At 40.1% G+C, this 24312-nt stretch overlaps 2 protein-coding genes across 7 annotated transcripts in view; one reads left to right on the top strand and one right to left on the bottom strand.

The window, feature by feature from the left end:
- The window catches only part of vav2 (vav 2 guanine nucleotide exchange factor), a 124188-nt gene that overhangs the window by 88244 nt on the left and 11632 nt on the right, over positions 1 to 24312 (top strand). For all 4 annotated transcript variants that reach the window (XM_056731179.1, XM_056731181.1, XM_056731180.1 and 1 more), the window contains exons 4-9: positions 1698 to 1766; positions 8958 to 9063; positions 10726 to 10824; positions 12113 to 12181; positions 12369 to 12469; positions 21398 to 21497. In XM_056731179.1, coding sequence (XP_056587157.1) covers positions 1698 to 1766; positions 8958 to 9063; positions 10726 to 10824; positions 12113 to 12181; positions 12369 to 12469; positions 21398 to 21497 — 544 coding nt within the window. The remainder of the gene's footprint in view (positions 1 to 1697; positions 1767 to 8957; positions 9064 to 10725; positions 10825 to 12112; positions 12182 to 12368; positions 12470 to 21397; positions 21498 to 24312) is intronic.
- The window catches only part of LOC130407869 (dynein intermediate chain 2, ciliary-like), a 59593-nt gene continuing 42615 nt past the window's right edge, over positions 7335 to 24312 (bottom strand). For 2 of the 3 annotated variants that reach the window (XM_056731186.1, XM_056731185.1), the window contains one exon: positions 7335 to 8127. In XM_056731186.1, the coding sequence (XP_056587164.1) occupies positions 8074 to 8127 (54 nt within the window). In that variant the 3' untranslated portion in view covers positions 7335 to 8073. The remainder of the gene's footprint in view (positions 8128 to 24312) is intronic. The other variant, XM_056731184.1, reaches the window with a different exon arrangement.

Here is a 24312-nt window from a genome sequence, read left to right on the forward strand (position 1 = left end):
ACACTTATTCTTTCAGGCCTAAGACATTATGCATCTATTTGAGGGTTGTTTTTCTGTCCACAATGATTCTGATGCACCATAATGAGAAAATGAATGATGTGGCCGTCACCGTCCAGCGTGGCGACACACTTAAGATTGTCCTGGCAATTTTTTTCCTGTCATTGCATGCATTTTAGGAAATCTTAATGACCCAGTAGCCTCAAGATGTTTTTCTGACTTGCATAACCCGGTTAACCATACAACTCTCTATACATTTTATGCATATATCCAGAAGGTCTGTGGCTGTCTAAAGCAAAGTGTGACATTCTTTTAATTGTCAGATACATCCCTCTTTCTCTAATTCTCTGTCTCTTTTGTGTTGTAGTCTAGAGTTAAGGTGTGAGGGGTTCGTCACCTTGTCAATTTTATTATGTGGGTAAGGATGGCCCATGTCAACATTGGTTATGAAGGGGGACTTGTGTTTCTGAGATTGAATCAAACAAGTGACAGTTTACATAGATCATGTGTTAAAGGCATACAGTAATTTGACTGAAGGTCACAGATTTTCATACCCTATAGCTCTCTCTATCCCTCTTTTCTTTTCTCACTCATCAGTGTTGTTTGACAGCTCTGTAGAGACATACATAATGTAGTTATGCTTGAAGAATGGCTAAACGTCAACCAGATTTCTGCTTTTTCATCTGAAAATCTGTGGTGCTAAGAGTTCTGTTGCAAGGATGGTTACTAAGGTATTCTAAGTTTATTTGGTTGCTAGGTGGTTAGTTACAGTACAATGAGCCTACCCTACATCTCTGTTTTCAAATCAAAGATATAATAGTGATGCTTGCCCTACTAAATAACACTATGAAAGCACAAACACACTTAGGGTTTTTTATAGTTATGGCTCCTTATAAAAATCGCTTATTGTGCCATTTCCATCCTGAAATATTTGGAAAATTAAGTGCGTTTATAGCTCACTTCATTTCACACAAGAGCAGATTCGCCCATGTTAAGAATTGCCTCTTCTGGTCATGATGTTAGAGCTTCATAAAGGCAAGGCATCACACTGCCGTGTTGTTTTCTGCAGGGTGTTATTCTAAGGTGTGAATCAGATCTATTAAACCTTGTGACATTGAGACGTGCCCTACACATGCTAAAGCGAATGTGACAAGCTTTGCCTTCAAATCTCTTTATTTCCGGAGGCTCATGTTTTTTGCATGTTGCGCGGCACCTTTGCCCCCACACGATGTGTGAGATTAAGTGATTTGATGAGATCTCCGGAGGAATAGGCGTGCCATCAATTGAATAATTGATCAGTTGCCTGCTTTCTAATTGGACCGCAAATATTCGTGAGCCCTGGATTAAAAATCCCTAGCGGGTCAGCTCTCGGAGGAGTGCAAAGTTTGACCCGCAGTTGTCCAGGAGATTGCTAAAGTATTTGAGTTTCTGTGTTCCTGTCAACCTGCAGGAGCTTGTGTCATTCAGCCTTTTCACAGCGTCTGCAGTATTCTGTGGGAAATCAGATAAGTGCCTCTTGAAACATCTGTCAAATTGTTACAAGTGTCAATCATGGAGAAGGTGGACCACTCATGAATAAACCCACCTGTTGAATTATGGATGTTGAGGAGTGAATCGCGCTACATGACTGATGGATATTCTTTCTTCTGTGTATGTGAGGGCTGTGTGATAGCTAACAGTCTTTTTTCTTCTCTCCCCAGGCCCTTTCCATCAGAGGACACAGCACTGAATGAAGATGATGTGTACCGGAGCTTGGAGGAGTTGGCAGAGTAAGTGGCAATTAGGAAAATAGGGTTCCTAAAATGGGCGGGACTTAACTATCCAGATGTTGTTTCCGATTGGTCAAGACCAATTGATATAAATTAGGGCTCCCAAACTTTTCAACACGCGACCCCCAAAATAACTGTGCGAGGGACTCGAGACCCCCACTATCCTCTGAGGTGGCTAAAGTATACAAACATCGCTCGCAACTGCACACATGCTTAAGTTGGGTCTAACTAAACACACACATAATGACAACACAAAAGAACACAGTCTAACATAATAGGACTTTATAGTTATTAACTCTTTATTTTTAGTGTTGTTAAATCATGAAATATTACTACAGATGGTCAAATTTCATCAAACTGATTTGGGTGCTGATGGATGTCTTCTTTATACAAACACTGGCCTCTTTTTGTTCCTGAGGATGCTTCTACGCCCTCCTCCGCTATTCTCCGTCCGTTGCTTTGGTCGATATTTTGACAAAAAAAATCCTAAACTGAGAAATATTCTGCATGTTTAACGTGATGCTGTAAATTGACTTTCTGCACCTGGCCTAATCCGGTTGCTAATGTGACGTCATCACCTCAGTGGTCACGATCGAGGGGGAGCATATTCCAAAATACTGATGGCTTTTAATTAACTACTATTTTTATGGTTTGTTTCACTTATTGATTAAATTCGCTATTCCTAATAATAAAAAAATATTTATGGAAATCATCTTGCGACCCCACCCTGCCTGCCTTGTGACCCCCCGGGGGTCCCGACCCCTGCTTTGGGAACCCCTGGTCTAAATGATAATTCTTCCATTTTACCTGTGTTTTAATTTGAAGTTATTTAGTGTTGACGTATAAAGTTGGCTTGCTGTTCTGGTTACCATGACAATGCAAGCCCTGTGCCATGCTCAGAGCATGGCCGGCTGTCAGTGTGGGTGTTAAGTACAGGGTGGTATGGAGGGGTGAGGAGAAGAGCAGGGGGCTGTGACAGTGGTGACAGTCCTGATTCTTCACTGATTAATGGAGAATAATTAGACAGCAGGATGGATAGGTGTCATTCATCTGCAGAGGACAGTGTCACACTTGCTGGTGCGTTAGCGCAGGCTTCTACAGGTGTGAAGTTCAATCACTGGTCAAATGGCTTTATTAAAGGAGCCGTCCATAATAGACAGGTTGTGGACTTTGACTGAATTTAGACCATTCCCGGAGCAGTCCGCTCTCGGGCTGTGCGCTTGCTAGTTTGCACGTTGCATCACACCGTATCCAGTGGCAAAATTCCTTATTTTAACGGATTCATTTGATGCATCGCATCGTGCGGCTCATATACAGTAGACAGTGCAAGGGCTTATGTTTAAAATCTGTTGCTTAATGTTTGGCAACCTACCTGTGTACTTCCCTCAACAGAATAGCACCTGAAACTTTAAATTAGCGCAGAATTATGACACAAGTCGATCTACAATGATGAAAAAGTCGCATTGATTCCGATATGACCTTTCAGACTGAGGTCGCACTGCGAAACATCAGACCTGTATCTGATTTAGGACCAAATATGGAAGTGGCCCAGATCAGATTAAAAATGATCAGATTCCATATGGTTCGTCTTGTTCACACTGTCATGCAGTAAATAGATCTGGGTCGCATACAAGCAAAAAATCTTATCCTGGTGAAATAATTCAATCTAATTTCATATTAAACAAGCACTGTTTGTCAGTACAGTATATGTCCTGTTTATATATATTATGTATATATTCCAATTAAAACTTCTGTGCAAGCTACAAGATGTTGTCGTTATGTATTGTTAGGGCCAGGTGTATGTGTGGCCATATGTAGACCTTTGACATTTCTAGCATTTGCGGTCTTCTGCGCTGAACCAATTCGACAGGACTTCAGGTGCTCCTTTTTATGCCCTGAAGAAATTACTGACCTCCTTCAATGTTCTCGATATCCTTGACCTCTCTTCACATGCAAATTCATGTGGAAATACATCTCTGTTTCCAATCAGAAGTTTAGCACACACCCAGCGCACTCGATGTACCGCCGGTTATGTAACAGTGTATCTGACCAAATTAATGAAACTACCCATCCGTGTGGACCCATGACCTTTTACAACCATAAATATGGTTCAGTTCTGTTCGGCTGCAGTCTGATTAATGGAAAGGTCCCAGATATGATGCACTGGGACACAGTTTAACAAGCGCTTCTCTGAGCTTTCTTAATTGGACTGTGATATCATTGTCTGGTTTAATGGAAATGGAAATGTGCATGAAAGGCTTGCAGAGCTGGCAGAGCTCAAAGAGTGAGTCACCATCATATGGCTTCAATAGGTTTGTTCATTTAAGTGTTGTGTCTCTGTTAGATTGAAGATGTTTCTCAACAGCGTGCCACGCGTGGGGCCGATCAGGGATGAAAAGACTGTCTTTCAGTTGATGAAGTAAAGAGGAATTATTCTGTATGAGCGTGATTCACTTGAAGAGATAAAGGGTGGAAAAAGTGCTAATCAATGTGCTTTTGTGAAAGGTTAATGGTGTTAAAAAGGCTCTTTAGTCTGGCTTACTCTCGAATGTGAGAGATGACCGAGACACTGCTTTATAAAAGAGCTTTTAAAACCCCAGTAGACGGCTCTCCATCATGCTGGTTACGGGCAGAATTTTTTAACTGTTTGAAAATGAATTGGTCAATGTGTAAAACACAGTCATTAAGTGGTGTTTTGACTTTTATTTTACATTTTTAAGTGTTTATATTTTGTGTGACTGGCAGACACTTTTATCCAAAGCGACTTAAATTGAATTATCCTATACAATTTGAGCACCATGCTCTTATCACTGAGCTACAGGAAAAAAGTGACTGTAATGTGAAATGGTCCAGGCAGAAAAAACAACCATAATAAACATCTTAACTCCTTGTTAGTTATGGTTCAAACCATTTCAAAGGTTTCAAAATATTTTTGTCATCTTTAAACAGCCCACTGCTCATTGGTTAATGGCTTTGTGATATAACAGTGGTTCAAAAGGCAAGCTCCATCACAAAGTATCGTCTTTATTTTCCTATCACCTCAGTGTTATGACAAGTTAACCGTCCCTGAACCAGACAGTGACTGTGGTTTTTATCACTGTGTATTTAGGTGTGGGCTAAGCCGAACTGACTGCTCTTGGTAAATGAGTCGTATGAATATGGAAGGATTGCAAATGCAGAGTTATTTTGGGCTAATTTGTGAGTTCACGTTTAATATAACCCAACTGGATTTCCCAGTATAAATGCCTCATTTCACTATATTTAATGTGTTCACCCAGAAACTGACAAAGCATGAAATTGTTCAATTTGAGAGATCAGGCCGTGCTCTTCAGTCATATAGCAATCAGATATCTGGATGTACATCATGTCGGTAAAGATTTACTCTATCTGAACCGATTGCTGCTACAGTATGTTATGTTCTTACCAGAAGCATTATGGGTAGTGGAGCCTCAGGCTAAAGCACTCTGAGGGGTAAACTGCAGCTTTTGGCAGCTGTCTCTCCAGACACCCCTGATTGGATGATGTTTCCTCAAATATAGTACAGATTTTACAGAATGTCTCAACCAGGTAGTCTGGAAATTATAACCATATATTGTCTCCCTTAATATATACTCCATCAATGTATGGCTTACTGTACTTTCAATGACAGCCGGCTGGAAGAGTAGTAGGTCTGCTCATACTGAGAAGCGTGGGGCGTTAAAACATAAATTCTGAGGTCTGGATGTCTATTTGGCAATGGGTTGCAAAAACAGTTTGTTTACATATAACAGTGCGACATATTTGGAATAAAACATATAATTAATTTTTATTGACAAAGGTGACAGTTTTAATAACAATTAAAATAAATGCACATTTTTTTTGGCCCTGACTAATCTCTACAGACCAGGGAGTTTCCTGAATCAGGGTCACGCCTTCCAACAAATGTTACACATGCAAAACTTTCTTTGTGAAAAAATACACTGGAAATTGCAGACCTGGTGGAAATTTGTATGTTAAACTTGATCGCAACACACCCTGAAGGAGTCATAGGGTCACCGGCTGGGTCAATGCGGCAGATATCAAGTAACAATCATATGATCTTTTTACGTTCTATGCCGTCAGTCTACATGGCGCATATACTTGAGGCATCTGCCAGTGCTCATTTTTTCATCCACAGGGAGTTACTGGGACCAGCGCTGAGTTTGTGATGGATCCTTTGCCGTGCTCTAAACATGGTTTTCCCTCATGGGTTTGTGGTTGGCTAAGCGTAAGAAAACGTCCAAGAATGCTGTTATACATGTAAAATAAGCGCTAGTGGTGTCAGAGGAACCTGCATGGTTGTGATGGTTTCGACAGCTTGAGACCGCAAAATGTTTCAGAATTTAAAATGTTGGCCCAAATGGAACCCGGCTCCCCGGTTCAGAAAATCTTTCCGCACTTTAAACATTTAGATTGACTCAATTTTCAATCATACAGCAGTCTATTCTATCGTATTTTTCCGCTGGCACTTTCAGATGTATGTTATATGTGTTTAATGCCTCCCCACCACACCAGAACCATAGATCAGATAATCCTTCATAACATTAATCTGACAGCTGGGCTGGTCGTTAAATGATAGGATTCCTATATAAAGCAATGTTCTTTTTTTAACCTCAGGGTTTTGGGGTTTATGGTAGGCAAAGGGTTGTGGCCCTTAAGCATTACAGCTTATAATGGGGTCATGCCACTGCGTGCAAAAGTAGACTTATTTTTGCCATCCGGAGTTAAGTCAAAACATAACCCGGTAATTCAGAAGTGACAAAGGCACACGCTCTGCTTTTTGTGTCAGATTCCGTCTCCAAATAGTCTACCTAACACATCAAAATCTACGCCCCACACATAACACAGCTAATGCTTATCCTCCGGGATTTTAGCTCAGAGGATAAAGCTTTCCAAAATCTTCCTCTGTTTGAGAGCTGTGCGATTCAGGGAGATCTTTTTATTTCTTTTCTCTGACTGACAGCGGGTCTGGAATCAGGGAATGTCAGCTAGGCTAATGAGGGAGGACAGCTAGTCAGCCGCCCCTCAGTGTGAACTATACAGCCTCAATTAATACTTCAAACAATCCTCTCTCTGTGTGGACACAACGCTGAATGTTAGATCGAGGACAGCACCTTTCCTTTTTAATAGCTTGTCCATTTCCTTCCCTCTGTGGAGATATGAGCATGCATGTCATGTTTTGTCATTTAAAAAGCCATTTGAGTCAGGTAATTAGTTTGAAATGAGCAGTTTTGTGGTTCTTTAAGAGACTTGGGTGTTTCAAGGCAAAGGGTTTTCTTGTCTGTGTACCATTCATATTAATAATCAAAAGAGGACTTAAGAAAGTGCACATTTCGATGTTTCAACATCTTTTGATATGTTCTTTTGTGGCAGGGATTGATTGACAGCACAGTCTTCCACAAAACTTTCCAGTGTCTTTATGGGAATTAAAGATTTGGAATATTAAGGATATAATACTTGCGATTTTATATATTATTTTATTGTAAATTTTTCTTTAGATATAATTGTATGAAATTAATGTAGGCACAGACATATAAACTGGTAATGGTGCTTTAGAATGCAGAGAGTCTTCTGTTATGAATAAGAACAAATCCAAAAATGTAAGCAAAATGTGAGAAAATAAAGGAGCAAAAATACAGCCAGATGTTCATGTGTAAACAAACTCTCCAATGAGGCCTTCTAGCAAATCATCACATTAACCAGGAGCTCCAAATCTCTGGATCTACCTTTTATTCACAAAACAGAGAATTAATTTTATTAAGCAGCCACAGGCAGAGAAAGGAAGTTTTTAGTCACTCCATTAATAAAACACTCATAAATAATCCTTAGCTTTACCGTGTAAATGGTCGTAGTTTGATTTTAAAGGTTTGCTTTCAAATTGTGCTGCTGTGTTCTTTGAAGGGATACTTCACCTAAAATTAAAATTCTGTCATCATTTAATCACCCTCACAATGTGCCAAACCTGTTTACATTTCTTTGTTCTGCTGAACACACAGAAAGATATCTGGAAGATTGTCAAATCTCAACCCCCCATTGACTCCCAAAGTATTTATTTTCCCTACTATGGCAGTAAATGATGGGTCTGACATTCTTCAAAATGTCTTCCTATATGTTCGGCAAAACAAATGTATACAGGTTTGGAACAATTTCAAATCATTTTTGGCTGAAGTATCCCTTTAAGTTCCCATTTTAGACGTCAGATCTTGATGTGCAGGTAGAGAAGGTCACACAGACGGATAAGCACCCAGCAGCTTCTGCCAGACCAGCAACCGTCCTGTTGGCTGTTTACTCATGCTGGCCTCCATCCATCCATGCCAGCTCTTCTCCCATCATGCAGTGAAACCTGCTCTGGATGTAAACAAAGATGGTGATGGCTTGAATATTTATAAAGTCTACTGATCAGATGCCGTGGGGTTATTAATATACCGTAAAAATAGCTTTAGTGGCTTATCCCACCTTAAAACATTTTTCTATTGCATAGACTAAGTTAGCAGGATGGCAGGGCCTAGCTTTGGGTTTCAATTTGTATCTTGTTCATATAAAATGTGTAGAGCAGCTAGTCTGGTATCCCTTAAAGCACAACCATGCTCATGTGGCAAACAGTTGTCAAACATCCCTGCTAATTTACCACATATTATCCGCAGGCTTGTCACAAATAAAACATTTTAAGGGATGTGTTGACTCAAAACACTGAATCTCCCTGAAGCCATCAGCATTTGGACAAAAATGATGTTGCGAGTTAACTGTCTCCCAAGAATTAACCTTCATTTGCGTTAAAATTAAAATATATTTTGTTAAGGAACTCAAAGTGAGTAAGTGCGTTGTAATAGCAAATTCATGGTCTTTTATAGCACGCAAGTAATCTTCTTACCGGCTTATTAAAATCCTTTAAAATGGCAATATAGCTTTCCAGAGTATCCTGCGACTGAGGTTGTTAAATGTTAATTGCGATCTCTACAGCAAAACATAAATTCTTTGTCATCTGCTCACATTAAATGCTAAACATATCATAGAAGATAACCAGGACATGAGTCTGATGTCATAGAGAAATTGTCATCTACATTTATTCATTTGGCAGAAGCTATATGTGACTCCTCGTCTCTTCTTCTGTAGTTGTATTTTCTATTAGCTTTGTACTTGAATCCACTGCTTTTTCTGTGTCTGTCCACATAGCGAGCATGACGTTGGAGAGGATGACATTTACGACTGCGTCCCCTGCGATGATGACGGTGACGACATCTACGAGGACATCATCAAGGTGGAGGTTAGACAGCCCATGGTGAGTAAGCCGCTGCATGGTGCATGTGTGTGAGAGAGAGAGGATGGATGTCATTATCCCACAGCTGTGCGCGAGTTAACTTGCCATGCTTACATTTGCTGCTTTGCCTCCTCAATGCTGCAGATCAGATACATGCAGGTAAGTGTCGCGCTGTACCGCACATTACTATCTTATGCTCCTTCAAGTGCTCCTTTGTCCTTCCCTGTAAATGTGTGTCGGCTCAAACCTCTGAGACTCTTGTGCTTACATAAAGACCGCAACAAGGCAAGCGTGTTTTTCGACCCATAAGTAGGCCAGCGTTCGACTGTCATTCCCAAGGTTCTCACCCCTTACATTATGGGTCCTATTCATCGAAGAGTTCAAATGAAAAATACTTCTTCACTTGCTGACCCTGATGATGTTTTATAGAATGGTTCACTGTATACAATAGAACTCTGAACACAATATAATGCCATGTTTAAGTCTTTTCTGCAGAATTTCACAGGTTGGCTGCACAATATGAAATGTCCCTTAAGATTGATTTTATAGCAGGACTTGCGTGATCTCGGTCTCTTGCTTTGCCTAGATGTGATGAAGGAAAGGATGTGCCAGTGCTAATATCCTCCTGTCTCTCAGATTGAGTTTAAAGTGCGTGCTGTCTCTTTGAGCGAGCTAATGTTAGGTTGTTGTAAACCCATGAGGGAGGAAATCCCTCCCGCAGAGAGAGAAGACTGCTGGGTCCCGCCTTCAAAGAACACACACAAAATCACACTCGGAGGTGTATCTGCTGATGTGGGTTGGCACACACTTAGCCTCCTTTCGACTGTTTTCTCGAATTATATCTTCTCAAACCATTATTGGCACGTCAGATGAGTTCCAGATTTGACCACAATCGCTCCCAAATGCCGATTAAAGCACAACAGATAATGATGTCACAATCTCACATATGCCCCATTTGTCAGTGAAAGTCACAGATGTGTTTGCCTTTCCCAATACTGGCTGCTTTGAGCAATAGCATTGCTAGGCGGCTGTTTGGACAGATCTATCCTGCTTTTCTAAGCCGTCTCTCTCTGTCTCGCTTGTTAACAAAACCATTGTTTGTGATCTTAAATCTGGATGCAAGCAGATTTGGTTTGGCCTTGTGCACCGCCAGACCCAGATGTTCAAATGTGTGTTCTGAAGTTCCTTCCAGTCCTGGTCTCCAGCTGGCGTGCCTTCTCCTCGCTTCAGCCTTATCACAACTCTCCCAAACAAGCTCACAAAACACCAAGGCCCAGTGATTACATTTAATGGAATGCATATTGCTCTATTAGATCATTTTCTATTGTTATTGTTCTGTGAATTGGCCTCATTTTGCTTGAAAGTTCTCATCAAAACCACATTTGTGACTTTTCTACTGTTGCTTTTTGTGCCTTACACTTAGAGTTTATGTCATTTTGAATGAAGGAAAAAACGTTTCAACTTTGTTTGTGTTGCTCTTGAAGTCCTATTGTGACATATTCAATGTACCCCTGTGTCTTCAGTTGCTACAGTATGTGCTTTGGCTGTCCTGATTGTTACCTGAATTTCCTTGAATAAAAGTTTGGTGTATTTCACAGGAGAGTAAAGGTGCTGTGCTGGTATCTAAAGAAACAATACCAACAGCGTCATGGTCTGTGTGTTTGTTTTTTCTTCCCATGATAGAAAATGGGCATGACGGAGGATGACAAGAGGAATTGCTGCTTGGTGGAGATTCAGGAGACTGAAGCAAAGTACTACAAGACACTGGAGGACATTGAGAAGGTGAGAGTCTAGTGAGTCTGTGCACTGGGGAAAAGGCTTAGAACTGGGTCAAGGTCTTTCTAGGGTTTCCATAAAAGAGAGAGGAAACTCGGTTATAGACACACAGAAAAATGAGCCTTAGTGTCACGAGTACATTAAAGTGAGTTCACCCAAAAATGAACATTCTGTTATAATTTTATCACCCTCTTGTCATTTGAAACCTTTATGACTTTCTTCCCCAGAACACAAAGAAGATATTTGAAGAATGTTGGTAACCGAACGACGGCGGTACCCATTCTCTTCTACTGTATGGATACAAAAAGATTGCTTTAAAATATCTTCTTTTGTGTTCTGTAGAAGAAAGTCTTACATGTTGGAAATGATAAGAGGGTGAGACTCTTTAAGTGTCCTGCGGATTTATTACTGAATACATTTAAAACTAAAATGTGTCATTTTACAACCCAGTCGATTATAGAATAAAAGTCCCATCACACATTTATCCAGTTTCACTCAGAAATATGTCACGTTGCAGAATTTAAGGACGTTTATTTATATTGACATCAAACAGCAGAGAATTGTGTTCTTGCCATGTGAATTGGGGGGAATGTTTTGCCCTCTGGACTGTGAGGTCAATCACAGGGCAGAAATGCCACAGACTGGTCCCAAAGTGAGAAAATGTGTCAGCGCGAAAAATCAATACTGTTGGCACAACGCTCAGTTGAACCTTCGGGGTATAACATGCACATACGCTTGTATGTATAAACCTTGATTGAATGTGGGATGTTAAATGTGGTCCTGTACCCAATTGTTCTCTCACACGCAGTAGAATTTGAGCTCCCTTTGCTAAGATGCTGTACTGTTATTAGACGTGAATAATCCCTGTCTGATGGAAACCGTAAGAGTCAGGCAGACACTTTGTATGTTGATTATCACTGAAAATTAGACCAAACGTTTTAATGCCGGCCTGACATTCAACCTTCATTTTGCAGTGTAATAGAAACAAATGAATAGATGCTTTTTCCAGGATATCTCAGTTTATTTGGTTTTAACAGCCAGCCAGCAGCCACACTAAACCAACAACGTTTGACTTTAGTTTGTCAAAGACAATTACGGACCGCGAGGAGCACGCGGTCACGGTACAGCAGCGTGTGTTTGACTGTTAGCTTGAAGAATAAGCGTGTAAGACTCATTATGCTTTGGCTTTGAAAACTTGTGAATTTTATTTGTGTGCCTATTACAGTGCTGGGGTTTCCTTTGTTCTATTTGTGCTGCTGGGTAAACTCTTCACCTGTATTTTTTTTTTTTATAGAATTACATGATCCCCCTGAAGCAAGTGTTAACTCCACAGGAGATGGAGGCTATATTTGTGAATTTAGAGGTGAGTCATCATTTGCTCTGCCGGCCTTTACAAACTATAGGACTTTTAATTAAAAAAGACTACAAAGTATAATTTGGAGTATAACAAATAATAGAATTTTGATAAAAAGTCTGCAAACAACAGTTTTTATTGCTTCGATTATATAATTGATGCTTGGATGGATGTTTGTGATTCTTCATTTCCACAGGACATCATCAAGGTCCACTTCGCTCTGCTAAGAGCCATCGACATGACCATGGTGAGCGGAGGCATCGGCCTGGGAAAAACCTTCCTGGACTTCAAGGAGAGGTCAGTACCTCTGTGAGGCACTTCATCACTGTCACTTCTGTTATAACATCTCACAGTTCTGTCAACACTCTAAGCCTTTGTTAAACTAAACTGACCTTAAGTAAGAGAGGCAAAGTCAAGATCGCCACACATATGGCGTCTGCTGTGGTCGCTCCACCCGAAAAAATCCATCACACCAGCGGGCCAGCTATTTTAAAAGAAATCCTCATCAGAGCTCACAAACCCCCAGGGCTTACAAAGAAAATAGACCTGTCTGTGGAAGTCTGCTGCTTTAGAGCTAAACGGTTCTTGTTTCGAGTGCTCTTTTTGTCTTCTGTATCAAAAATCAATAAGCAGATAATAGAGAATCAAGGGGAGGTGTGTTAGTTACTCCATCAGTAAGAGATGACAGATACCCTGGGGTTCTGATACAACTATTACACTATTTTATCTACAGTATGTCTTCGAAAAATTGACGGTTATGGGAGCCAGTATGTGGAGACTTTGTTTGCCTGTTTGTTATTTATTCTCATGTCCAAGGGCCATGTTTTAAAGAAAATCCATATTTTTCTTTATTAATTTCAAGAGAAATAGGATAGTAGAAACTGGGGCTTCCCAAGCTGGAAAGACATGGAGGAATAATCACATTTTCATTTTGGGTACACTAATACTTTGTATGCTTCACAAACCCAGAGAACAATATTAAATACCATACCTGAAGCGCCCCGGGTCACTGCTCCGTGACTGTCGCTGAATCAGCTCGGAGATGTGCCATTTCCCTGCAGTCCTCTTGGTTTGAGGAACTCTGGGGCTTGACTAAGTGACATACCCTATAACAGTCAGCTTATTCTAGCCATGGTACACTACATTAGGCTTTGCATTAATAGGCATTACGGAGGTCCTCTGTATCAGTATTTCGGTTTGAGAATTCTGCTCCTGCTGTGCTCAGCACAATCGCTGTTTTATCCCAACTGGGACCTACTTAATAAAACCAAATAGGTGTAACAAAAAATTATGACCTCACTGGAATTGGAGCGCATGAGTCTTTAGAGATGAGAACTTTGGTCTAGTGTTCTGGTTTATTAAGCAACCAGATGACCTTGCAGTAAGATCTTAAGAATCACCCTTGCAGCAGATTTTGGATTGGATGTCTGTAGAATGCAAGGGTAACAAAAACTTTTCTTGTTTTACATATACATTACAAGAAATTAAACATTGGACACACTCCACTTATTGCAGCAATTTTACATGCAACTAGCGGTCCTTAAGGAATTTTCCAGAGTAAATTACCTAATATACAGCTATGGAAAAAATAAAGAGAATATTCATTTAATCAGCACTTCTAGATGTGTTGTGAACATTCCATTCGAGTGTCTGTTGAATATTATGAAAATCAAACCTCAAGATTGACACAATGTATGACAAAACACAGGAAATACAAATTAAGGTTTATATATAATTAAAAAAGAAAGTCCTTCAAAAAAGCCTTGAGCCAAAAAGTTGGTTTAATAAGAGTTTGCACAAGTGAGTGTGCGCTCTGACTTCTTTTTAACTTATATATTTACCGTCCTTGACCGGCAAATCGTATGGTGTGCGTTTGCTCCAATACATTTAAAAAATAAAGGTTATCATGTTTTTTTTTCAACTTTTCCTAAATACATGTAAAAAATATTGCTGTTGTATTGCTTAAAAGTGAAAATGAACTTGTTTTCTTTGCAGTATTTGAGGTCTCAAAAAATACAGAGCATCTTTTATTTTGACCTGTTTCTCCAGTTTTCATTTTCTTAAAATAAATGCAAACAGAAAAAATTATTATATTTAATTTTGGGAGAAATAGTGCTAGTACTTTACACTGAAAAAAAATCACATAAACAAATACATATAAATAGTAAATCCAGAAAAACTGAAAAGGGTCTTTGAAATTGTCTGTATCCAATCCTGTATATATTAAACTTACTCTTCTTGATATTATATTTTTCACAAAACACATCTGATTGATAATTATGATTCATGATGAAACCTTTTGTGTATCTACATTAGTTAAAAATTAAAACAATATTTTTTAAATAAAATATAAGGGAGAGAATATAAAATATTTGTTCTTAGGGGTTGCCACTATCAATCGAGATTTCAGTGTTGCCTGAAACATGTGATAGAGAGATATTCGTGTGTATTTATAGTATACAATTTAAATGGTAATGATCACTCAGAGTGGCATTTAATGAAGACATAACCGCATAAATAAGATTTGTTAAAAACGGGGAAATCGAGTGAAATAATCACTCTTGACAGCTGGCAGTTTAGTTCATCATCATTTATCAGACAGAAAACTTATAAAAAGTCCACAGATTGACAGAAGAGCGAATTAATGGCACTAAGTAAGCTTTGCTTCTAATTTAAAGTCTTTATATGCTTTTAATCACTTGTTCTTCTTAATGCACATTAAAGACGACATTGTTCCTCTTTTATCTTCTTCTCTGCTCATAAGACCTCTAATTTAACCTCCACTTGAGTGCTTCCATAGATATCTTCTTATCTCTCGGTGGGTAAATGACTTTTCCCAATGAGAAGTGCCGTACAGGCACTGATGGGAGTTGTGAGAGTTTGTTTTCCATTAGATTCATTACCACAGCTGTGGAGAACCGGAGCATTTGCATTCACACAGAGAGGGCTGATCTCTGCATTACTTTGCTGTAGGTAATGATAATCACAAGTTCAGTTTCGCTAATGACTGCACGGCTCGGCAGACTCTCTGTTCTGTCAGACCCAACCCCTATTTGGAGTCCAAAGAAAACTCACATTATCTTAAGCAACATTAGGCTGAACTCCGTTAAATGTTTATACGCTATTTGCAGTGGTCGAATTTGTTTAAGTTGGTGACAGGGATCGATGGGCTCCATAAAAAGAAAGGCAAAGAATAGAGACGGAGGAGGCAGCCCTATTGTTTCCATTTGTCAGTTTGCATAGGTAATTGGCCCATTACAAGGCTCTTCCCCGAGCCCAGCGGGCAGCATCACGCAGAGCAAGCGTGACAGCACCGCCTCTCTCGCCCGCGCTCTTTTGTTTATGTAATTCTGAGCCTGTCACCTCATTGAGCCAGTCTTCCGTGGGCGCTTGCGCTAATGTGCACTTTGGCACGACATAGCAGCAGTGCGGCCCCGTTCCAACACACAAGGCCACAGGGTCTTATCACTGAGATCATGTCATATTTATTTATCTTTCTCGATATCTTTCTTCACCTGTCTGATTGCCAGCTTGACTGCACATCAGGATCCATATGTCTTTTATTTTGTATCAGTTCTCTCTTAATTAGTTGACCCAGAGGAAAAATGTATTGCTCAGGGGTTATTTCTTAATTTAAAATGCTTAATAGAGATATAAGTTATGTTAAGTGGCAAAGATTTATATGCCAATGAAACATGTGTGTGTCAACATTTAAGATGTTTGTCCTAAAATGTTTGGGAGAAGTTTAAATAGATGCAACTTAGACATACAATATATGCTTAGAGCTTTTCATGTGAATGGCACAGTTGCAGAGATGCATAGTTGTGATTTTTAGAAATGTTCATTATTAAAATATCTGACTTTGCAGACTTTGGTTTTCGGCAAGTTACATTTACAAAGCTATACTTAATAGATATAATAGTTTGATATAATATAGTGTACTTTTGATGAATATAAAATATAGCTAAATATGAAATTAATATAAATATAGATTATATACTGTGTAAGTAATATAAGCAATTAAATGTATAGCAAACATAGCTGTGTATATATATATATAGCTATATTTATAAAATGCTATATTTAATATGCATGACTTTTTTTACATGAATGATTTGTCATCGGTGTTATCTCAAACTGTAGTCCACATGAACTTTTATTCAGTTTAAAAGTGGAAAGACACCATCACAAGAGAGAGAGAGGGCGAAAAGCTTTTCATTTTCTCATAATAAAATCTGACGGATTATATTTACATTTGGTGACATTAAGCATGAAACAAGGCTGAGTATTTTTGGCAAATTATTCATTTCATTAGGGCAGGACTGCGTCACGCGCCTTTGCAATGCTTCATCCGATTGGCATGTTTCTCGTTTTCATTATAGTGTGCATGCTTCCTCTCTCTTTCCGCTCAACAAAGAGAGAAATGGCCAGGGGATTTGGCCGTTGTGCGCCTGCTATATTCCACACCTCCATCCATCGCTCCAAAAGCCCAGCTGCCTTTAATTAATTTTGTTATCTCCTCTTGTAAGTCCATGTGACCTTTTGCGGTGGTGCATTCCATATAATGAAATAATGGAGAAGCTTTCAGGACCATTGATGCTGTGAAGGGCATATTGAACAACGAAAATACCATCCTGTTTCACGGCAAACCGTCGAGCCGCTTCTAAGGAGCCACAACTTTAGAGGGAGGCCAGACTGAGATAGAGGTGCTTTAAAAGTCAATAAACTCTCAACGTTGCAGTCAGTCATTTTTTGAAGAGTCATTTCCCACCTAATTTGCACGATACACAAGTGCGGAATTGCAAAGGGACATTATTAGTTGGTTTGTGCTGAGAGTGAGGTTGTGTTAAAGTGGAGGTGAGGGGTCTTCAGTGCTGCGTGTCAGAGACTATTACTTCTCTCGCCGGCTTGTCACTTCCACTTTTTCTCAACACCCTGGTCCTTTCAGATGGATACAGATGGAAGCTGGAAGTAGAGCATCTATACCGAATTGTATTTTCTGTGAAATAACATGCATGACGGCTTTACCATAATGAGACAGCCGGTGTGGCGGGCGATAGCGCTGGAAACAGATGATTTCAAAAAGCACGTGTTTTACACAGTAAAAGTCTTTTTACCACAGGGAATATTCACACTTAAGCAACCCCAAGCTTTTTCTTTCCTTCTTCGTCACGTCCCATCCTCATAGTCTAAAGTGCCAGGAGAGGAGGAAAGCAGACAGAACTGCGGAGGAAGAGGCTGAATAGCCTGGACTGTTTTTTTGTTGCAGTTGTCGGAACGTTGCATGTCTAAAACAGTCTGGCTTCCCTAAGCCAAAGAGGCAGGAGCAACACGCACGGGAACATTTCTTTTTATTTGAACACCTTTTTCTCAACTCTGCCTTTGGGAAAATTAACACAAATCCGATTTCAGAGTCAGTCACCAGAATTAGCTTCATAAAGACCGTCTTTCTTAAGGGTTGGTTAGTGATGTGCATTGCTTCTGGTTGTTAACTTGTTTCTCTTCTACTTCGATTGCATTTAGATGAATGGGTCATTAAAGGGTCAGTAATGATCTTCATTGAACACTAATGTGTGCTGTGTTTAAAACTCTAAATAAAATATTGCACGCGGTCTACCTCATCAGATCTGCTCAGTGAATGTCCACGCTAGACCTCACAACATCATTTCTAGCGCTTGTAGGAATTTCGTTCGTTGTTAATGTGATGTCGCCTAATTTAGTACCATTAGATGCTGAGTGCTTGTATGAAAGGATGTCCATTACAGTAGCATGAACAAAGATAAGTGGCACATACATTTACAGATGTTCTCATGTTGCCTTACAACATTACTATATAACAGTACTCAATGTTTGTGTTTGATAAGTATTTAGGTATTGTTATATACTGTGTTTAAATAGGACCACACCATGTTTATTTCCAAAATGAGAACTCGGTTTTTAAAAATGTTTAAAAATCATTTTATTGTGTTAGTTTTTTGTGTATTTTGTGAGTTATTATGGCTTTAATCAAACCAAACCAACTGAAGGTTGGTTGATATTGATTGGAATGTACAGTAAAAAAACATGATTTTGGGAAATCAATTGGATATATATTCCACCTATTTAAATATGTAATTATTTATAATTGTTTATCAGCAAACAATTGCAATTTCAATTGGATTCATACTGCATGTTTTTAAATTAACATATAATTGACAATAAACTTGCTGTGGTTCTATTATAATACATGTATTTCTATAAAAGATGTTGCAATATTGCTGCATCGCGGCCTCTTCTTGATTTACGTGAAAGTTGGTGTTCCATTATTTCTGTATCATTTCAGGTGTCCTACATAGAGCAGCGGCTCTTCCCCGCAGGCCTTTTATGAGACACCTGAAACATTTAATCTGGAAATTGCCTTGTAAAAAAGACCTTCATGTTCAATTATGTCTGTGACATCTGTTATTACAGCTAATTCCCGACACCTGCCCCTGCATTTTCAATATGCTGTTGAATGTGGCTATTGGCTCATAACTGAGCAGGGCCATCATTAATCTCTATCAGTCCGTTTCCACGATGAACCAAGATGTCTCTCTTGTTCCAGATTAGCCTTTAATCGGGCCTGTTTAGCCCAAGGGCACTGGGACCCAGGCGGAGAGCGGACCAGCAGGGGAGCTCCTTTACTACTACAAGGGGAAATTCAGACGCCACTTTTTAGTTTGATGATGTTACCCTTGCTGATACAGTAGCGGTGTATGGCTCACATACTGTACAGCAGGGTTCCTCAACTCTTACCCTGGAGGTCCGGAGCACTGCAGAGTTTAGCTCCAGCCCTGATCAAACACACCTGAGCAAGCTAATCAAGGTGTTCAGGATCAGTAGAAAATCAGAGGTAGGCAAGTTTGATCATGGTTGGAGCTAAACTATGCAGTGCTCCGGACCTCCAGGGTAAGAGTTGAGGAACCCTGCTGTACAGTATCAACATATGAATCGCTGAAGAGAGGCTTGGGTTTGCTTTTGGAACATATGCCCTGAATGGCAGTCCAGTAGTTCACTTCAGAGAGCACACTTAATGAGCTGCATTTGAGTTCATCCTCATCCCTTCACTCATTAGAGCACATCCAGATGTGTTTCTCACTCATTAGTGGACGATCCAGTTTGGATTTAGAACTGCTTTATCTTACTTTCATCAGACCACTTTTCTTGTCTTCTTGGTTTTATCTTAATGTACTAGACACTTGTGTAGGATTACAAGCTTAAGTGAGCTTCACGCATATGATCAAGGACCATTAAAAGCAATGATTATATCTCATAAAGTGGACTTGGCTTAAGCGTAGAGAGTATCCCAGTGTTTCAGCTTGCCAACTGTGCCAGTGTCCTACTTAATTCAGAGGCAAAGATCTGTGCCACACGTGGTGCCATGTTCTAGGCAAGATGACATTGAACAGCTTCCAGAATGTGTCATGCACTGACAGGAGTGCATTGTGAAATCAAATAAATGTGTTTTGATGTTCTCGATGGCTTGAATAAGCACGGTCCAGAATCCATTTCATGCTTCACTAAAGATAAATTAAATATAGACTGTAAAAACAGATTTTGCTCCAGTTTAAAAAATGTATGTAGTGCTGCTTTTTATCACTTTTAGACAAATATTTACAGTCATTTGAAAAACAGGGGAACATTCCAAATTTTAATTTAATCAGCGTTTCTAGATGTATTGTGGCCATTCCAGCCAAGTGTCTGTTGAATTTCAACAAAATTAGACCTCAGGAGTGACATAAAGTCACCCAACAGCAATGTGAAAGACTGACCGCATGACAAAACAGAAGAAAACTTTAATAAAAATCAAGGCTATCAAAATTTATTTTTACTTTCCATAAATACATATACAAATATTGCTGTATTGCTTAGTGAATATGAACTTGTTTTATTTGCGCTATTTGAGGTCTGAAAAAATACAAAGCATCTTCTCTGTTCTTTTTCTGTTTCTCCAGTTTCATTTTCTCCAAATAGATGCAAATAGGAACAACATTTATATTTAAAATTTGGGAGAAATATTATTTGCAGTTCACAGAATGAAAAAACAATTTTACGTAAACACATGGTCTCTTATTTTTTTCTGTGTCTGTTTATATATATTTACAGTACATCCATATATTTGAATTATTTGTCTCTAAAAACAATTATTTTAATATATCTCTGCTGTCCTGAAACCTCGATTTTTTTGTGATTTTTTTATTTTTTGCGATAGATCATTATTATATTTGTATGGTATGGTATGGTCACAGATGTATGTAAATGACCGGATTGCGCCTAGAATGCTAAACCAGCGGCAGGAGGTGAAGCCACCGGAAGCAATCATGCCGCCATCTTGGTATGCCCAAATGACAGAGAGCAAAATGACAATCTAAAATAACACGTTTTTCAGCTTATTAGGGCGCACAATACGTTTTTAGTTCACATGTGTGTTTAAATTAATTGTTACTTCTGATGTTTTCCAATGTTCATGTTTATTGTGGGCAGAATAGAGACATAGAAATCAGTGTAAAGAAGGTGAGTGTGTATTGCACACTGTTGAAATGGCACATGTGTAAACGTTTAGAAATAAAAGCTGCATGACCTAAAGAACATAAACATACTGTTTTTAACTGTATTTAGATTTCAGAATCAGCACATATGTTGAGGTGTACGTTACTGTAACAAAACTGAACGAAACTCACTCTATATCTAATAAGACATTAAAATTCCAGATTTTAAATAATTAATTATTTACATGTTTAAGAAATTTGCGTTGTAAGAATGTACTTTGCGACTTTAGATAAAAAAACAGGGACTGTTTTATCATTAATATGTGACAACTCCCTATTTATTTAATAGAATGTTTTTGGATTTTGTTGGCACATCAAAACAATCCAGTCATTTATAAGATCAGTAGGTATGGTATGGTTTTGCAAAAATCGAACCAATAAAATGTGTGACAACACAGTACTTAATTATTTAAACGGTAAAGTGTTTTTACCATTTCTCGAAAATTAATCTGAGGTTTCAGAAGGACAGCCATGATTTAGAACCAGTGTATTTACTAGAATGGGAACATAAATGATTGATTATGAAGAACCAATTGTATTTTTACCAGCTGTTCAACAGAACAATATCATTTTAATTGTGATTTTTGTTTGTCTAATAATTGTTTGTGATGGTACTAGATGGAGTCGTGTTTGAGTAATGCTGTTCTCTCTTCTGTAGACTGCTGATTTATGGCCAGTACTGCAGCCATATAGAGAACGCTCAGAAGACACTGGAGGAGCTGATCATCACACGGGAAGACGTCAAGTGTAAAGTGGAGGCAAGCACTTAATATGATCAAAGCCCTTGTCTGATGTCAAATGATACACCGATGCTATTAGCTCAATAAGAAGAAGTGCTTGGGTTTTGTAAAGGTGGCATATTGCTATGCATTTTTGATTTGAAGTTCTATGAGTCTGTGGTATCTGCCATTAATCCTAACGTGTCGAAAGCTATAAACATGTCAACTGTTTAATTAACTATCACTTACTTGCTAAGATTTGTATACTGTTGCTCTTATTCCATGTGCTGGGAAAGAAATGTTATAAATTGCTAATCTCGCAATGTAATGTGTGAATCAAGTATACGTTCACTTATATGGTTGAAATTCATCATTCTCAAAGTCTACTAAAATACACATTCCTTGTTGTTACACTGCAATATATTCTATCATCAGCCAGTACAAAGTGCTAAGGCAGAAGCGCAGCCTCAAAGAAAATCTCTTTCTCACAAAAAACATTCCTGTGGTCAGCATCCTCCCACTGCACACTGCTGTTGACAGTTCTGGGACATGAACTAATTTCACTCTCTGTAATGCTGCTCGGGATGCAAAGAAGGACTCTTTTTTTTGTGGGTGACAGTCAGAGGTGGTGTGGGCTTTAATGAATCCAGAAATAAAGAACGGCGAGGGAGAAAGTTAGTCGGGCGTTATTCCCAGCAGGATTAGAGGAGATTACAGATAAAATTGTAGCGATTGCAATTGTGTACAAGCTTGCTGTCTAATTCACACAATTATCGCCTGGTTATCCGGCACAGGAGAAGGGCTTGGTAATCAGGCTCAGCGCATTCGGGCTGGGGTCACGAGACCTCTTGTGCGAGACGAGAGGCTCTCATGGCGGATTAGCTTGACGTGTCTCATCAGGAGAGACGTGGAGTCTGTGATAGTCAGAGAGAGGAATGAACCTCTTTCTTAGTCGCTTCTGAATGTCAAGCGTGACAGTTGAGTAACTCGTTCATCCTTGCGTGCATGTAGCACAAGAACAGGATATTGAAAATGAAGGGATTAACACACAAAATCAAGACTACAAATCCACTGCATGGAATAAAGTCAATTCAGCTTTGAAGATTATTTACTGTAGTACAGTCTCAGTTTAAAGTCAACAAAAAAATAGAACTAAATGCTTTTTAATAAATGTTCCTCGTTCCCTATCGGGTTCTGGTGCAGAGGAGTTGTCAGTGTTGACCCTGTCCCCCTGCCGTCTGCGCAGCATAGAGAGTCCAAGCCTGGTGTAGACTCTCAGCTGTTTCGGGTCCTCATAAAAGCTGTGGCGGAGCTGGGCTATGAGTTGTCTTCGCCAGAAGAACCCGCTTGCAGCCGCCTGGATGAGTGGTTAATGCCGGGGCACACCCAGGCCCCTCGACAGCAAACTTCACCATTCTTCCCGGAAGTTCATGAAGAAATTACAAGGTCCTGCTGCCCCCCTATTCGGCTCGTCTACAACACTCTTCTTCCTCTGCTCTTACTTCGGTCGAACGGCGCAGAGGAAAAGGTTACGAGAGGCTGCCTTCCCTCAATGAGTCAGTGGCCGCACATCTGTGTCCGCCCACAGCCATTGGATGGACAGTGAAAGTGACCCACTCCCCTAAACCGTGCAAGACGACTTCGGCCCTCGATGGATGCTCATTCACGTCCGCCAGCCAAGCGGCTTCAGTGCTTCACTCCATGGCGGTGCTTTCACGAAGTGTATGGATGGCTCTATCCCCTCTCAGGCAGAAGGGAATCATCGTTCGAAACTACCTCCTCGGGACCTCCTCTCTCAGGCAGGCAACACGATTTGGCACCTCCTGCCCGAGCTGTGGGCTTTGCACCTTTGGCTTCTCGATGGGAGCCAATGGACCTCCACGAGAGTGTCATGAACACTATCTCTCAGGCTAGAGCTCCATTCATAAGACTACTCTTTACCCTCAAGTGGTCTGTCTTTTCCGCCTGGTGTACTGCCCACGGCACTGACCCAGGATCCTGCGACATATCGCTGATACTGTCCTTCCTGCAAGAGCTGTTGGTAAAGGGTCGTTGCCCTTCCACGCTCAAGGGAGCCATTTCAGCTTCCCATGCCCCCATAGCAGGCCAAACGGTGGGTACAAACAACTTTGTTTCTTTAAGGGATCCAGGCTACTCTGCCCTCCTCACCCCTCGCTGTTCCCACATGGGATCTGCCCACAGTGTTCTGCCCACAGTGCCCCTCAAAGCAAGGCCAAGCTACGTACCGAGCAGGACACAGAGCTAAGCCTACTCTGCCTTGTCAGGGCATTGAAGGTTTACATTTAGCGTTCTCTCCCCTTCAGGCAGTCGGAACAGCTCTTTGTTTGCTTTGTGACCGCACCAAAGGGTTAGGGACTTTCTAAATGGATAGTTGAGGCTGTTACGCTAGCATATTTTCCCTTGGGCCTTCACTGCCCAATGGGAGCTGGAGCCCAGTCTACTAGAGGTGTCACCTCATGACGGGATTATATTGGTTCCCCATAGCGTCCTGCTATGCAGTACAAGTGAAGTATCGAAAGATAAGGTACTCGGTTACTAATGTAACCTTGGTTCCCTGAGATGGGAACGAGTGCTGCGTTCCTTGCTGTGCTACAAGCTGCAGCTGGTCGTCCCTTTAGTCAAAGTACCCTGAGGACAACGGGTGATATGTCTGCTTATATAGCCAAAAGTTTCCACACAGTTTGGAGCGCTCCATCGCCATAGGTCCGTGCAGTTTAGCTGCCATTTCTTCAAAGTTTTACTTTGCACAAACCACTGGCCGTGCAGTATTCACTTCGTTATAAAAAGCCTCAGACATCGGAAAAAAAAATAGTTTTCCCCGTATCTCAGGGAA

Source organism: Triplophysa dalaica, chromosome 19, assembly GCF_015846415.1.
Source record: "Triplophysa dalaica isolate WHDGS20190420 chromosome 19, ASM1584641v1, whole genome shotgun sequence".
NCBI lineage: Eukaryota > Metazoa > Chordata > Actinopteri > Cypriniformes > Nemacheilidae > Triplophysa > Triplophysa dalaica.